General features: G+C 32.6%; 1 protein-coding gene across 3 annotated transcripts; it reads left to right on the top strand.

The window, feature by feature from the left end:
* Nucleotides 1-9,950: 9,950 nt before the first annotated feature.
* On the top strand, nt 9,951-15,808 carry LOC143201042 (uncharacterized). 3 transcript variants are annotated; one of them, XM_076411891.1, is made up of 5 exons: nt 9,951-10,260; nt 14,429-14,629; nt 14,860-15,081; nt 15,131-15,388; nt 15,444-15,808. In XM_076411891.1, exons 1-5 carry the CDS (start codon nt 10,179-10,181, stop codon nt 15,743-15,745), a joined length of 1,065 nt encoding a protein of 354 aa, XP_076268006.1. In that variant the 5' UTR covers nt 9,951-10,178; the 3' UTR covers nt 15,746-15,808. The 3 variants fall into 3 exon arrangements, with proteins under 3 accessions (XP_076268006.1, XP_076268019.1, XP_076268014.1); XM_076411904.1 differs by having other exon boundaries at nt 10,118-10,260; nt 14,392-14,629; XM_076411899.1 differs by lacking the exon at nt 9,951-10,260 and adding an exon at nt 11,695-11,801.
* The last annotated feature ends 43 nt before the right edge of the window (nt 15,809-15,851 follow it).

The following is a 15,851-nucleotide window of genomic DNA, read 5'->3' as shown; positions in this document are numbered from 1 at the left end:
CGAAACCTATTTGAACCAATACGAAATGTGCTAACTGAGCTTATCTCTGCATAATCTATGTCAGATAATTCATTATTTGTCAGGTCGAAAATATCAATTTGATAATCAAATGAAATTGCTATTCTTTCAATTTTATTATGACTTAGATCTACGTTAGTTAAATTTTTGAACCCCCTCGAATTTATAGCGATCCTTGTCAATTGATTATGAGCCAGATTTAGGCTAGAAATTGACGTCGATAATTGGTTTATCGGGACAGTCACCAGTGAATTCCAACTAATATCCAGCTCTTTTAAATTATGAACTTCCTTGAACGCATCTGGATCAATAAACAATATACTATTCCAGCTCAAATTCAACTTTTCGACAAAAACATTTTGAAATATTTTATCATGCACTTCAGTAATTTTGTTGTTGGACAAATCGATGCTTCTTAAACTCGGCAAATTTATGAAAGCTCCTTTTGCTAAAACTTTTATTTCACTCTTCACGCCATATATGTACTCTAAACTATCGATATTGTAAAAAGCACAAGTCGGTAGAATCGTATTTACGCCAATTTTAACTATCGTTGGGTGTCCTATAGTTTCGAACCGGCCCGAAGAAACAGGTATACATAATTCCCTAAAATAAAGAGAACAGGCTTCCACAGAAAATGCGTAGTACTTGTGCTGATTTTCTTTTACACAATTTGGTCGAAAACAAAGCACATTAGTTACACCAACATAGAATATAAGCAACACTAATTTTAACATTGTCGGTTCAATCGACCAACTAACACTAAAAATATAAAACTTAAGATGCAATTCATATCACTTTTTTATACTTGCAATACTTCCTGGTGCGGTAACATTTACGATAAGATACAGCTTCCTTTCGTCATTATTGCAAAAGACACAATCACATAGGACAATTTTAACTTTTTTTTTTAATCGTGGTATTCTTTAATAAAGTTCAATAAACTTTCTTATAGTGTCGCAATGAATTTGTTTAAAAGAAATATATTTATATTAATCGGTTTAGCGAAAATTTTACTTCTCTTTTTGAGGAAAATGAGGATGGAGATACGGCAACGGCTTATCTTAAGGAATAATTTTTAGGTCTAAAATGATTGTGTAATATGTGCTACAAATAAGTCAGTTTCAATAAAACAAAATACACGCAAATCAATCAACCAAGAGATAACAAGTTAGACAGATTTGTTTAGCTCGTGATGTAATTTTGTGTATATGTCACAAAATTATATTATTATTGGTTGGTAGAAATTAAAATAATATTATACATAGATAAATAGGTTTAGGTGGGTATTAAGCTAAAGTGTGTGTATATAGTAAAATATAAAATACGTGTAATAACATAGATAGATTAAATAAAGCTTCTATTTATATTTATTTAGTTATTACAACGATTGTTATCTACATATTTTATTTTAAATCGTTTTTTTTAATATTAAAAATGTAAATTTAATTATTTTTTACTTTTTAGAGAGTTCCTTAATTATTTTTTGAAGTCGATTGAATTTTTTGTTAATTTTTCTCTTTTTAGTGTTAGATATTTACTGAATAAATTACACAGTTATTTTAATAAGTATTACAATGGATAGCACAATCGAAAGTACAGCCCGAATGAGGAAAAATAAGAATAAAAACAATGATTGAAAATAAGGAACGTTTCAGGCTCCGGGGTCCGCTACCTAGATAGGTGATTTAACAAATGTTCCAATCAAACCAGAACAAAAAAAGTTGCTGCCCTGTTGGGAATTGAATCATCGACTTTTGCATGTGAGCTCAGAATTCTAACCATTACACCATAAAGATAGTTGCCTGTAATTTTTCTACGACATCTCATATTATATGGTTATTGCTTAAAAAGCAAACTGACTGACTTTTACACTGAACTACTTCCGATTTTTCATCACATCAGTTCAGCAATAACATTATACACCGATATCAAGTTATTTTAGATAAAATAGATAAAAAATATGTGTAAAAACATTGTACGTGCCTTTGAAATTTGAAGTTTTCCCTCTATTTCCCCCTTCCCCATTTCAGATCATAACTTGGTTCCAATGGGACCACCTCGGAAGTGGATTCTTTCGAATAAAAAAATAAATTTAAAATTGGTCCATAATTGACGGAGAAATCGGCAAATATACATTAAAGAAAATATACAAAAAAACATAGAACTTCCACCTTTTTTGAAGTCGCTTAAATAGTTCTCTCTAGGAACATTTAATGTTAAATATTCAAATAACATGTCAGTTAAAAAGTCTCCTGCCTGGCACACAAATGGAGCTACTAGTATTAAATCCCCATGTGTTTTAGTTAGCCCTAACCCTCAAAAGATGCTTGTATAAATTTGACAGCTGTCAGATCATTAGTTTGTGATTTATAGCATTTTTAGTGAAGCAACTTTTGTTATTGTGAAAAAAATGGACAAAAAAGAATTTCGCGTGTTGATAAAATATAGCTTTCTGAATGGGAAAAATACAGTTGAAGCTGTATACAGAAAAATACAGAAAACTTGGCTTAATGCCGAGTTTCCGGACACTGCCCCAGGAAAATCAACCATCAAGGATTGGTAGTCTGAGTTTAAACGAGATGAAATGAGCACCGAAGACGATGAACGCGGTGGACGGCCAAAAGAGGTTGTTGCATTCTAATTGACTGAAATAGCAGACACTCTAAAGATATCAACTGAACGTGTACATTATATAGTTCACAATATTTAGGTATGAGGAAGCTCAGTGCAAACAGGGTGACGCGCGAGCTCACTTTTGACCAAAAACAACGACGAGTTACACACGATAACCCACTCTAAAGCGTGTAAAAATGCAACTGTCGGCTGGCAAGTTTATGGCGTCTGTATTTTGAGATGCTCGATGGAATAATTTTCATTGCTACCTTGAAAAAGTAAGGATCACCAACAGCGAATATTACATAGCGTTATTGGACCGTTTGAAGAACGAAATCGCCGCAAGAGGGCCGCATTTGAAGAAAAAGAATATGCTGCTTCACCAAGACAATGCACCGTATCACAAGTCAGTGAATACGATGGCAACGATTCATGAATTGGGCTTCGAATTGCTTCCTCATCCACCGTATTCTCCAGATCTGGCCCCACACGACTATTTTCTGTACTCAGATCTCAAAAGAATGCTCGCTGGGAAGAAATTTTCGTGGAATGAAGAGGTGATCGCCGAAACTGAGGCCTATTTTGAAGCAGAGGACAAATCGTACTACAAAAATGGTATCCAAAAGTTGAAGGGTCGCTATAATCAGTGTATTACCCTTGAAGGGAATTATGTTAAATAAAAAAAACTAATTTTTCCAAAGAAATATGTTTTACTATGGTAGGCCGGGGACTTTTCAATTGACCTGTTACACCAACAAGTATAAAAGACCTATAATAGAAATAAAGGAAAAAAAGATTAAACGTAAATTAAAAACAACATAAAATGATCAAAATTATATTCACATTTTAGTAGACAATCAAGTAAAATTGCCTAAACACGCCTTTCGAATTATTTTGCAATAAAATTCACATTCTTAAGACAACAACTGTGAAAGAGTCTGTATGTACTAACTACAAACTGGTATTAATTAGGTAAAAGTTGAGAAACTGTTATTGTGACCGTGATAATGAAAATACCTCTAGGTCACAGCTGACATAAAATTACTTAACACTATAATTGGTACAGATTGCAAAACCCGAAGGTTTTTTCGTTTTACCAGGCAGATTTTTTGAATAATTAACAGTGTAAACTTGCATCAGAGATTTTTAAATTAAATAACATACGAATACGTTTCGTTTCACAATAAAAATATCAAACAATTCCAGGGAACTTTTCTGTATTTCAACATAACAAATGAAATTCGACATTATTTAAAAATGGTTTTATTATAATTTGATTTTTTGATTATTTTCAGGTATAAAGAAAATTAGGTGTGATTTGTTGTGTTCATATTTCACTATTTCAAAATACTTTGCTTTCGACATTCGTTAATATATACTTAATATTAAAACTAGTCTCCTGGACCAAACATTAATTTACTGCTAATAATTATAATTTCAATTTACACACTATATCCAGCGACACTCTATAATTCCGTTCTCACACCTCACACACCTTCATTCACAATTATGGGAATTTCCAGATCACGATGCATATCTTCAATGCATATCTACCAAAGTACATCCATTCTGTTACGCAATACCTTGTTCTGAAATACTTGAATTTTCTTTACATTGCAATCCTGGGTACAGCCATATTGGTTTAAACATCTGATTGTTGATCAATATCTCCTTGTGAATTGACATTTTGAATTTTCCTTTAAGGATCCAATATAGCTGTTTATATTTTATTTTGAGTTCGGTTTATAGAGTATATATGGAGTAAAATATGAACTTAAATAAGTGAAACCAAGGAAATGTTTTGCATCGTCCAATTAACGCTGGCTCTGAGACCACTTTTTTGATTGGTTAATTTGAATTTCCTAACAAAGGCATTTGATTGGCTAACTTCCATAACCCCATTGTTTGTTTCTACGGTTTGTTTATGATGCCATTTGTGTTTGGCGTTGAGTACGATCAGAATGTTTGTGCCTTAATTATATTCACTATTATTTGATGATAATGTATCTTCATTCTCAAAAGTGTTGTGTATCCAGTGTATGTGCGGAAATTGAAGAACCAGATGTCGTTTACCTTGGAAGAAACAGCCCAAGTTAGCCAGGTTGAGGATGTGTGCGTGACTTAACATTCCTTTTACCTGGTACGTATACAATTATTTATATAGAAGAAATCATGAATATATTACCGACACTGTAAAACAAAAATGTATCCAAATTGGGTGATACTTTCTTCTGTGAGCCTGATGGAATTTATTCCAACCGAAAGGTGTTATTGTAAAGTGTGTATTGCTTTCCATATATTTAAATAGTTCTTTCCTTTATGTCTTTCTCAACCTGCTTATCTACTGTAGTAATTCTTTGCCACGTCCCATAACAATTCGATTTTATTGAGTATGCCACTGCATCATCACTATAGAAGTTGCATTGGACTTCTTCGTAGGTTATCTTTATACTATTTAAATCCTATGTTTCCTGATAGTGTTCGAAGTGATTATATTATTATTATTATATTTATATTACTCAAAGAACTGTATATTACGGACACTGTAAAACAAAAATGTATCCAAATTGGGTAATAGCAAAATTATATAGAAGGTAAATGTGATTATTCTATATGAAAAATTTTTGTTATCCCTTAAAAATTTGTTTGTAAAGTACCATCAATTAAAAACCTAATTATTTTGAAGGGGTTCATTTACTCCAAATAAATGTATAATGGTTAAGATACTTATAATTAAAATGTTGGCTTAAGGCTCCTTAACCGAGATAATCTTTTCAACAAAGATGTCAATAAAAATACATTAATATAAAATAAAATAATACAATTTGTAGACAGACAAGACGAACTTCATTTTATAGACAAAAGATTATCTCATGATTATTTTATTATATTGTTTGTAGATCCTTAAGCCGTCTCTTTAACTCCTCGATTTTGCCGTAAAAAGAGCACAGCAGTTATTTTTCAAATACTTCTATAAAGTTGAGATTTTAGACTTTTATACTTGGCAATATTCACCATTTTATTTATAATAACATCATCCCTATCAACCACGACCATATAATTTATGTTCCTTCATCGACTATGTTAATTTAAGTAAATAAACTAGTAAAATAATCCATTATTTTGCGATGTTAAACAATAATATATATGATATAACGTATCAAGATATCATCCTAACGTTAATTTATTTAAATAAAATAATTCTTATTTGTTAAATGCAACCTACTATACTAAAATATAATCGAATATTTCTATAATACAAACCGGTAAAATAATCAGAAACAATAACAAAGCTATACCATATACGTTTTTCAATACACATTCATGGTTGTAGTTAATACATAGTATACAAATAAATATATAGTTATAATAAGTTGATATAAATAAACATAGTTATAATAAGTTACTATAAACAAGACATTCTTAACTTTTCCCAGTGTTTCTTCCCTGGCTACAATACAAGTCAGAAAACTAGATATTAAATATGTATAATGAAACTTTTAAAATATTTATCATCACTAAGAAATCTATTTCAACATAATTGTAAGCTTTAACATCATTTCGCTAATATTTTATAATAATTTGACATTGACATTTGAGGTTAGGACTTCGTCAAAATAGAGGTTACTTTCTATTCATCCCATAGCAAAATAACCGACCCTGAGTGTGTTAGACGCCATAGAGGACGAAAGGTTAAATTTATTATTTCGGGCTTCAATTTTTTTGTTTACAGAATTTTAAAATTAGTATGACCTTCCATAAATATCCCTAATAGCTCCTTCTTAGTCATGTAAATAATTACATTTAATATACAGAAAAAAAAACAGTGTATGTACAAAGCCTCTTTACAATTAAAATCGATACACAACTTTCACGGATTTTTTTTTATATATAGGTATAAGTAACACCATCTATCGTTTGGTGGCCCAATATATCCGCAAGTTACGTTCATTTATTACCGCAGTCGTTGATATACCAATAGCGTTGCCAGATTTAGTGTTTTTGCAGTAGCATTTTGGGGTTTTATTGTAATAGTTCCCAAAGTCGAAATTATAATATTTTGTTTAATATTGGGTTGTACGAATTACATAAAGAGTAAATGGTCAAATAATTTTATACCAATGCAAACCAAATCTACCAAGCAACGGTATAAAACATACGGTTTATATCTATAGTGTATTCAAAATAACAGTGAACTCACGTCATCCCGAGTCAAATCTATTGCCTATCGAAATTTATAAATTCGCTTTAAAATCACACAATACTTTCCCTCTCATTTTATTCCAGTTAAAGAGAGATACAATCCTGTCTGATACATTCCAACATGTATCCCAATCAGCGCGCAAAATTCTTCGAAACATTAGTGATGATAAGGGGTTATAAACGGGCAAATGCTGTATTTGCGCTTTATTTTGATACAATTCAAATGGTTGCTTAATATTTTTTATTACTCTGGTTGAAAATATCAAAGCCAAATAAATAGTTCGTCAGAAACAGATTAATAACATCGACCACGAATGGAGAAATGCGTTAGAGAGGTACGTCAACATATCTTAATGTTAGCTTTATTCAAGTGTGTGACAAGTGACATTCAAGTGACAAGCGACCTTCAGGCTTGTCGAATTTTACATCGTGGAATAACTGTCTACAAAATACCCAGAAATATAATCCCAGATGTTCAACACGGGCGGGATGCCAGCAGACGACCGAGACGTTTATCTGGGAGAGCATTGAAGGGTACTTTCGATCATTCAGTGTCTGACCATCGTCCAAACTTGCAGAAAAACCGATAAAACGCGTTTTAAATAGTTTCACTGTCGCACACAACATAATCTCGAACAAACAATTCGGTTTCCATGCCAAACACTCAAGCCTTCATCAAGCTGATCGCGTTGCAGCAACAATCCACCAGGCATTAACAAAAGGAGGAGCTGTAGCTAGAAAAACTGGAGCCATCCTTTTAGATATTTCCAAAGCTTTCGACCAAATTTGGCATGATAATTTAATTTTCAAAGCTAAAAAGTTTAATCTACCGAATGATCTAATCTCCCTGATAGATTCACACTTGGACGGTATTTCCTTTCAAGTGAGAATCGGTGACGCAGTCTCCTCTCGAAAATAAATCTTCGCAGGACTTCAACCTGTACATGGCTCATGCAGATGAAACAGCTTCCTTTACAACCGGCTACAATCTCGACGCTATTCGGGACAGACTCCAAGCCCAACTGAACCTGCGGCTGCAGATTAACCCGAGCAAAACTCAGGCTATTCTGTTCGATCGCGAAAAGGAGTTCCGCGCCTAGCGCCTCCAAATCGATAAAGTTTTTATCCCCTGGCTCCAGAAGGTATCATACCTCGGTCTCCAGTTTAACCCCAGATTCCAATGGTCAGCCAAAATACAGCACAGCAAAGGCAATGGCGTGGAACAGGTACGTCTTTGAGAGACAACTTACACTACTTCAAGTGTTCCAATCCAAAAGAAGTTCACGCGTTACTCAATGACCCATGGCTTATGAGGAACTTGAACACTTCGTGAAGAATTTCGCGAACATGCTCACTGTAAGGTTCTCCCTAGGCGCTTTAGAACACGAGAACATCTTGATCAAATCCCTACCCATCCACAAACCAACCACGACAATCCCAGTCGTAACCCAGGGTCTCTGTCACCCGCAAAACACTCCACCAAACCAAACCTAAAGCGACATCAGCAAAAGACCATTTGGTTCTAGCTGGTCATTCTGGAACAAGAAAAATAATGACCACAGTTCAGTTCAGACGTGCCACCATCGACTGCCCAAGCAAGGTAACTCCGGTGCCAGCCATTTTTAATCTATTTGTTTTTTCCACTTTGTATAGAACTCCAATAAATAACGGCCGCACCATGTAAACAACCACTGTTTCATTTCGTCCTACCTCCATTCACCGAACCATATAAAAAAACCTAAACAATATTAAATTAATGTAATGTATAAAAACGGTGACTAGCTTTTTCTGTATAAACATAATTTAATACAATTATTTCAGAGGAAACTGTTAGTTTGGAAAGTTTGCTATTACCCAATTTGGATACATTTTTGTTTTACAGTGTCCGTAATATACAGCTTTTTGAGTAATATAAATATATTAATAATAATAATATAATCACTTCGAACACTATCAGGAAACATAGGATTTAAATAGTATAAAGAGAACCTACGAAGAAGTCCAATGCAACTTCTATAGTGATGATGCAGTGGCATACTCAATAAAATCGAATTGTTATGGGACGTGGCAAAGAATTACTACAGTAGATAAGCAGGTTGAGAAAGACATAAAGGAAACAACTATTTAGATATATGGAAAGCAATACACACTTTACAATAACACCTTTCGGTTGGGATAAATTCCATCAGACTCACCGAAGAAGGTATTGACCAATTAACCACAATCCATCACGACTATGACGGATCCTCAAAAAGAAAGGAAGATTGCTTTTTTTAATGTTAAGACTTCTTCTTCAGACTCACCTCGACTACTTTCCGAAAAGTTTGAGAGATGCGAGTGAAAAGCAAGATGAATAATTTCACCAGGACAATAAAGAGATGAAGAAAAGATGCCAAAAAAAATGGAACGGTTCAATAACGTATATTGGATCTAGTGAACGTATATTAGATTAAAAATGTACCAATAATGGGGTATAAATAAAATAATATTCCAAGTCCATTCTCTTTTATTTTAAAGTAATAACTTATTTAGTACAATTTGTGAGTTATTGTGCTATTGGTGACAGTACATTTATTATTTTCAAAACAATGGATCAAAAACAATTTCGTATTTTAATTTTACACTGCTTCTTGATGGGAAAACATACCGTTCAAAGGAAGAAGCAATGGCTTGAAAAGTGTTATAAGGTCTCCGCTTCATCAGAAATAACAATAAAACGTTGGGTAGCTGACTTCAAACGTAGTCGAAGTGACGCCGATAATGCAGAACGCAGTGGACGTCCAAATGAGGCGGTGCCAGAAAACACAAAAAATCCACAAAATCGTCTTGAATGCTCGAAAAGTGAAGTTGCTTGAGTTAACATCGTAAAGATTTCAAAAGAGCGTGTTGGTTTTATATTGCATGATCATCTGACTACGAGAAAGCTCTGTTCAAAGTAGGTACCGTGTCTACTGACAGCTGACCAAAAATAAGAACCTGTTAATGATTCCGAACAGTATTTGATTATCTATTTTTGACCTAATAGCCCAACAGATCTGGCAACAATATTCCGCAAGCTTACAAGAACGGACGCAGTCCTAACCACGGTAAACCAGCGCCGACTTGATTAGTTTAATGCATTTAATTCGGTCACCGCATCAATCAGACTTTCTCTGTTCCACTATGTGAGCGAGAAAAAGAAAAGAGGGACCGCAAGCGAATACCGTATTCCTCGACCGTTTGTTGATGAGGTGATTAGCGGTCTGACGCCGACAGGGTGGTGATGGTAAATCCTAGTTCGGTTGAGTCGATCGTCGCTGGACAAAACAAAAACAAAAGAATGTTTGGTGGCGGTCCAAGTCATGCTGATTAAAGAAATCCTTGTCGTCGGTTTGTTTGCAAGTTTTTTAAGTGCTTCTGAGGAACAATGGTATCAAGGAAAAGGTAAGAGCTATAATTAAGATTTACTCAGAATTATTATTCACAATCTGAATTTTCATTCAATGTTGATTGGAATCAAACCAAGTAAGATACTAAAATTTGTAATGATTTTAAAAGATGCAATACTAAATACAGCTAATACAATTCCTTAGAACTAAGAATCACGGCACTAAAAAGACTTTTTAATGTAGAATATTTATATCTTATAAATAATAAAAACTGTGAACTCTCGCTATTTATCATAATTTGGCTTAAACTGTAACAAATCAAATATACATAAATATACAGTTAAGAGCATCTTGTTTCAAATCTCACAATAGCATCTATTGTTATATTAAAAAATAAATGTTTATTCAAATTTTATAACCTTGCACACCATCAAAATGGGCCCCTCGTAAGAATATTCAAGCTGTTAAGGTACTATTATGTATCTGGAAGTTGTAGAAAAACCTATAGCACTTTAATTAAAAAGATTTTTTCTGCAATATATTGAATACTATACTTTTATATTGTTAGAGAAATGATGCAAAATGTTCAACAAAAAGGGAACAGAAACTTTTACCTTCATCAAATATATTTTTAAAAAAGATAAGATAATTACTAATACGATGGACAATACCTGAATGGAACTTACTGGACAATAACAGACATCTTTCAGAAACACAGCGATATCTATTGATAAAAATTTGAAGTATCAATGGAAATAACCTAACCTAACTGTTAAATTCGATGAATATGACATTTATCTATATATAGTCTATACAAAATTTTTTGTACATACCTCATCAAGATGCTTAATGTATTGCCTACCGCAATTTCAAAATTCGTTTTAGAATCAGAATTTGTTTTCTCATTGTATTCTAGTTAAAAGGAGACACAATACTTCAAATATGTAAACGAATGAGCCTGTAAAGCGCGAATGCGTAAACGAAAAGTCGTCCGATTGTTGGCTGTATAATTAACTGTAATTTTTAGATGTACTATAATGTGAAAATAAATTATATTTAATAATTAATTTTTGTTCAATTCTTTTATTTAGATTAGAATTGTGTTGTACGTCAAAGCCAAACTGAACTAAAACTCTGAGTTGATGCGACAACATTGCGATATCTTGATGACACAAATTTAAATGACGTATGTACAAAATAACTTTGAACAGACTATAAACAGTTTTCCCTTTAGTATTATTGCGATACGGAAATAAAATGAATGAAAGAGATGAGAATATTTAATACAAAAAAACTGATGCAGATAAATTGGAAATTAAGATGACGATAACCACAAAAGCCACGACAGGATGAACGGATGGATGTTTGATGGAAATGCCAAGTCCCACCAAACCCTTTTAGGTAACTAACTTATGGTGATACTGCTCCGCCACATCCCAATTTTATAGCATTTGGATGCTGATATCAATGACAAAAATGCTCGGAGGACAAGAAAAGTTCAAAGACAGCAAATTGCAAAATTTATTTGATGAAAGCCAAGCTTAAACACTGAGGACTTTCAAGCAGCTTAGCAGTTGATGAATGAATTGTTTCCAGGTATTTACATAGGATAGTAAAGTTCCAAAACGATAGAAAATGGATACAAGACGAATTCACTGAAGATGATATTTTAAACCGTTTCAACATCAAGGTTTCATTGTTTGGCAAGCAAAAAGGAAGAGTTTTCTGTGACGTATTGTAGTCTACACTATCAAGTGGACCTACTACTACATTCCTAAGGGCAAAACGTTAATATTATTAGTTAATCCAGAAAAGCATCAACATCAAGTTCATAGCGGAATATTCATGGTTATAAAGTATTTCTGTGCATATGGTGGGATGATATGGTGGGTAAATGTATATCGACGTCGACTAAGCAACGTATTATTGCAAAGACCAGCATTAGCGAATAACAGACACAAAATTATCATCTTCGGCCACACGTAGCAAAAGTTTAGATGAATACACGCACTAACCACCTTTACTAACCAGACTAAAGCCTTCTGATTATACTTATTCAGATCTGTACAGGATGACTTCACTGGTACACGGTTCAGAAAGACTGAAAAATGCAAAAAAATAGATAGATATCGATTTCAACACTGTAACCATATTTCCAAAAAAAAGGAAGAAAGTTGCAGAAAACTGTATTACCTTAAATTATTATTAATATTTTGATTGAAAGACTGTTGTTGTTGTTGATTAGTTGACGAGAGAAAACAATGCTATAAATAAATGAAATATTTTCAACAATTTATTTTTCCTCTTTGCGTAAATTAATGCAAAAACTCGAGCTTGTTTATCTATATGAATAATATAAAATAAATATTAAATGGAAAAAATTCTGACTGTTCTTTTGTTAATTTTGATTCTCACTGTCGATGCATCGTGTTTTATTGTTGAATCTCCAAGGTCCATCTGGTTCTTGGTGGAGGCTGAGAAAGCTGGTTCAAGAAGCCCTTGTCAGCATCCTAATTAATTCAGAATTTCGGGGAGGGAAGACTCTTCCAGCTAGGAACTTCTCCTGGAAGTTTATGGTTATAGGGGTCTCTACCAAGTCTAATTTCTTACACACTTCCTCTTGCCTGTTTGCTAGCTAAGTGATTTGTGTTTCCTCGGTGCCTTTCTTATATTGGCCTGGTTTCACCAAATATTCGATAAAACACTATGTTTTATATTCTCTCATGTCATAAATCCTTTCCCACGTCACAAATATTACAACAAACCGTGCTACCAAATATATGTTAACTGATTTTTTTAACTAAACGCTAGTATTTGGTTAAAACATGAGAATTAAGATCAAAATTGGTTCAAACAACAGAGTACAACATGTCACTCTAGAAAACACTTTATCAAATTTATTTTTATAATAATATGGTGATAATAATATATTACGCATATATGACCTATTTAGCAAGTCTCCTATAAATAATATGATTGGTACCTGTTTCTCTTCTACCCTACCACAAAACCGAAATTACTTTCTTGTCAACTCAGTATACCAAACAATTAACACATTACCTCACTAAAAAACATAAATCAAATATTCTGCAATACGATTTAACATTAATTTTCGATCTTAGGTCATTAATTAGCGAATGCGTATGACCTAAATACTTAGCTCGAAGCGTAGGTATTACATAACAACACAAAAACAAACAGACATTATATAGATTAATTGATACATTCAAATGCAAAACCATCCTTAATCAACTTCTATCATTTATACCTCGCCGTTTAACAAAACCTATTAGAGTCCACCTATAAGAACCAAAATTTACACAGCGGTATAATAATCACGTCTTCTCAATGACAGTCCGTATATTATATAGTGACATCAATGAAACTCTCTAATCAACATAATACTTACCTTGGCCAAGGTTGAATCTAATTCTAGTACGTTCTACCTTGCTACACTTAATGAAAACGGTCTTATATAAACAGTGGTTAATTCGAAACAATCACAAACATACATTAATAACAATTGCATCAAGTAGCTTTAAATATATAATCAAACAGAAACGCTATATACGCTCGGTGAAATTTAGCGAAAGTTTGTTGATATTATCAATTTTTATCACTATAGTTTTCCTTCGTAATGATGTCACATTTGACTGACAACAATAATAGAAACTATTCAAATGAAAATTGTGTAAAGTATTACTAGATTTACAAGCCAAAAATTAATCCAACTGAAGATATATTAAATATTTAAATGCACATGTTTTATATTTAATACGACATATACTTTATACGAATGTAACTGTTATATTTAATGACAATTGTAAACAATAATATGTTATAGAACAAGAAATATACATTTAAAAAATATTGAATAATAAAAATAATAAAAATATAGAAAAATACTTCTCTAATATTATTTGAAGAATTTTATACTAAAAATACTTATATAGTATAATTTAAGCCAGAAGTTTTAAAACATATTAAATCACATTGAGATTTTCTTCAAATAAAACCGTTATAAAATTCCAATGTTAATTTCGTACTATTTGACTTGTTCTATTTGCATCTACTTGATCCGGCGTCTATTATTAAAAAAATAATAACAAAATAATTTTACCTATAATATCTAGTTACCATAGAATTATTTCATAAGTAACGTAATAATATGCATTATTTATTTCAGCTCGTTACATAAAACTTTTACATTGGTACATTTTTAGTGGAAGCATTAGTAAAACAATGGGCCCCCTTAGTTTGGCTATCGGAAGAAGAAAAGTTTATGCCTCTTAGCGTCGAAGAGTTCTTGAACCACATGAATATAGTAAATGAAGCTGGAAAAGTTCTAAATCATGGGAAATATTTGGCGATGTATTACCACAGTAATTTCAAGAAGACATATCTTGTTCCCAAGAAACCTTTAGGTAACGTAAAATTAAATTCAACAGATAACATTACATGCTGCAAACAAAATTATCCTTTAGTATATTAATATCTGTCCCATATTAAAATGTCAATGTCAATGTCAAAAAAATACTAACAAAATAACATTTTTTACTTATTAAGTTCTTGAATAATGTTGGTAAAGTACAAATAATAACAATAATAAATAAATCACGTATCTTACTCTTCTATCACTTAATTTATGTTTCAGATTATCTTAAAGGGAATGCTTCCTCGTTTTTATACGGCAGAAATCCAAAAATACACCCTACAGTTCCTGTTTATGCAGTAATAACGTACTGTAAACCTATCAGCATGACAGATTTAACCAAAAACTTGTCCTATTCTGAGGAATCAGAACTGCTTCCTTCTTTTCAAGTAACATATTGGATGTTTTATCCATATAACGAAGGAAAGGAAATTTGTTTTTTAGGTAATATAAAAAATAAAGTGTATTGTTGGTTTTACTGCTTTTATTTCAGGTAAAGTACCTGCCCCGTTAATTTTTAGTAAATGTTTTGGCCATTATCGCAAATTGGGTAATCACATCGGAGATTGGGAGCATGTGAGTTATATATTTTCTGGAAAATCATATCCTGATAAATTGTTCCTAGCTGTGCATGACGCAGGCGTATACTACACATACGAGCGCGACAATAATGTTTTTAAATTTGAATCAAAAATGCCTAGAAAAAGTGTAGCCCAAGTTCCTACGTATCCGGCATATATAAGATTGCAAGGTAGGCCACTCAACATACACATATTCATATTTAAATAACTAGATCTTTAAAACAGGTGGACATCCAGTTTTATTTGCAGCTAAAGGGTCTCATGGAGTTTGGTCTGCCCCGGGTGAGCACGAATTTATTCGAGTACCCAGAATTCGAGATAAGACCGATTATGGCACTCCCTGGAAAACATGGAATTCAGTACAATTTCACCACTTTGGGAGAACTATGATACAGCCCTGGATGAGTTTCGAAGGGAAATGGGGAAATCCCAAAACAAAATGTATTTTATTGAAGAAATTTGGATTATGTGAATATACTGAAGGTCCACGTGGATTATTACGAGAACATCAAGATTTCTATTGCTAGTCATACAAAAAATAAACAATTTTATTTATTAATGTGTAATATATGTAAATACATCTATTAAAATAGAGGTTTTATTTGTCAATGAATGTTCTGTGTATATGCAACT

Source organism: Rhynchophorus ferrugineus, unplaced genomic scaffold, assembly GCF_030347505.1.
Source record: "Rhynchophorus ferrugineus isolate W39M unplaced genomic scaffold, kcgeb_rfMv2 rfM1, whole genome shotgun sequence".
In the NCBI taxonomy this organism is placed as follows: Eukaryota; Metazoa; Arthropoda; class Insecta; order Coleoptera; family Curculionidae; genus Rhynchophorus; species Rhynchophorus ferrugineus.
Note: the sequence above shows the minus strand (reverse complement) of the source record. Positions and strands in the feature narration are given on the sequence as shown.

Excerpts from the sequence above, each read along its gene's own strand:
- LOC143201042 (XM_076411891.1), top strand. The coding sequence starts at position 10,179 with ATGCTGATTAAAGAAATCCTTGTCGTCGGTTTGTTTGCAAGTTTTTTA. Across the intron at positions 14,630-14,859 it reads TGTTCCCAAGAAACCTTTAG|ATTATCTTAAAGGGAATGCT; the intron begins GTAACGTAAAAT and ends TTTATGTTTCAG. Across the intron at positions 15,389-15,443 it reads GGCATATATAAGATTGCAAG|GTGGACATCCAGTTTTATTT; the intron begins GTAGGCCACTCA and ends TCTTTAAAACAG.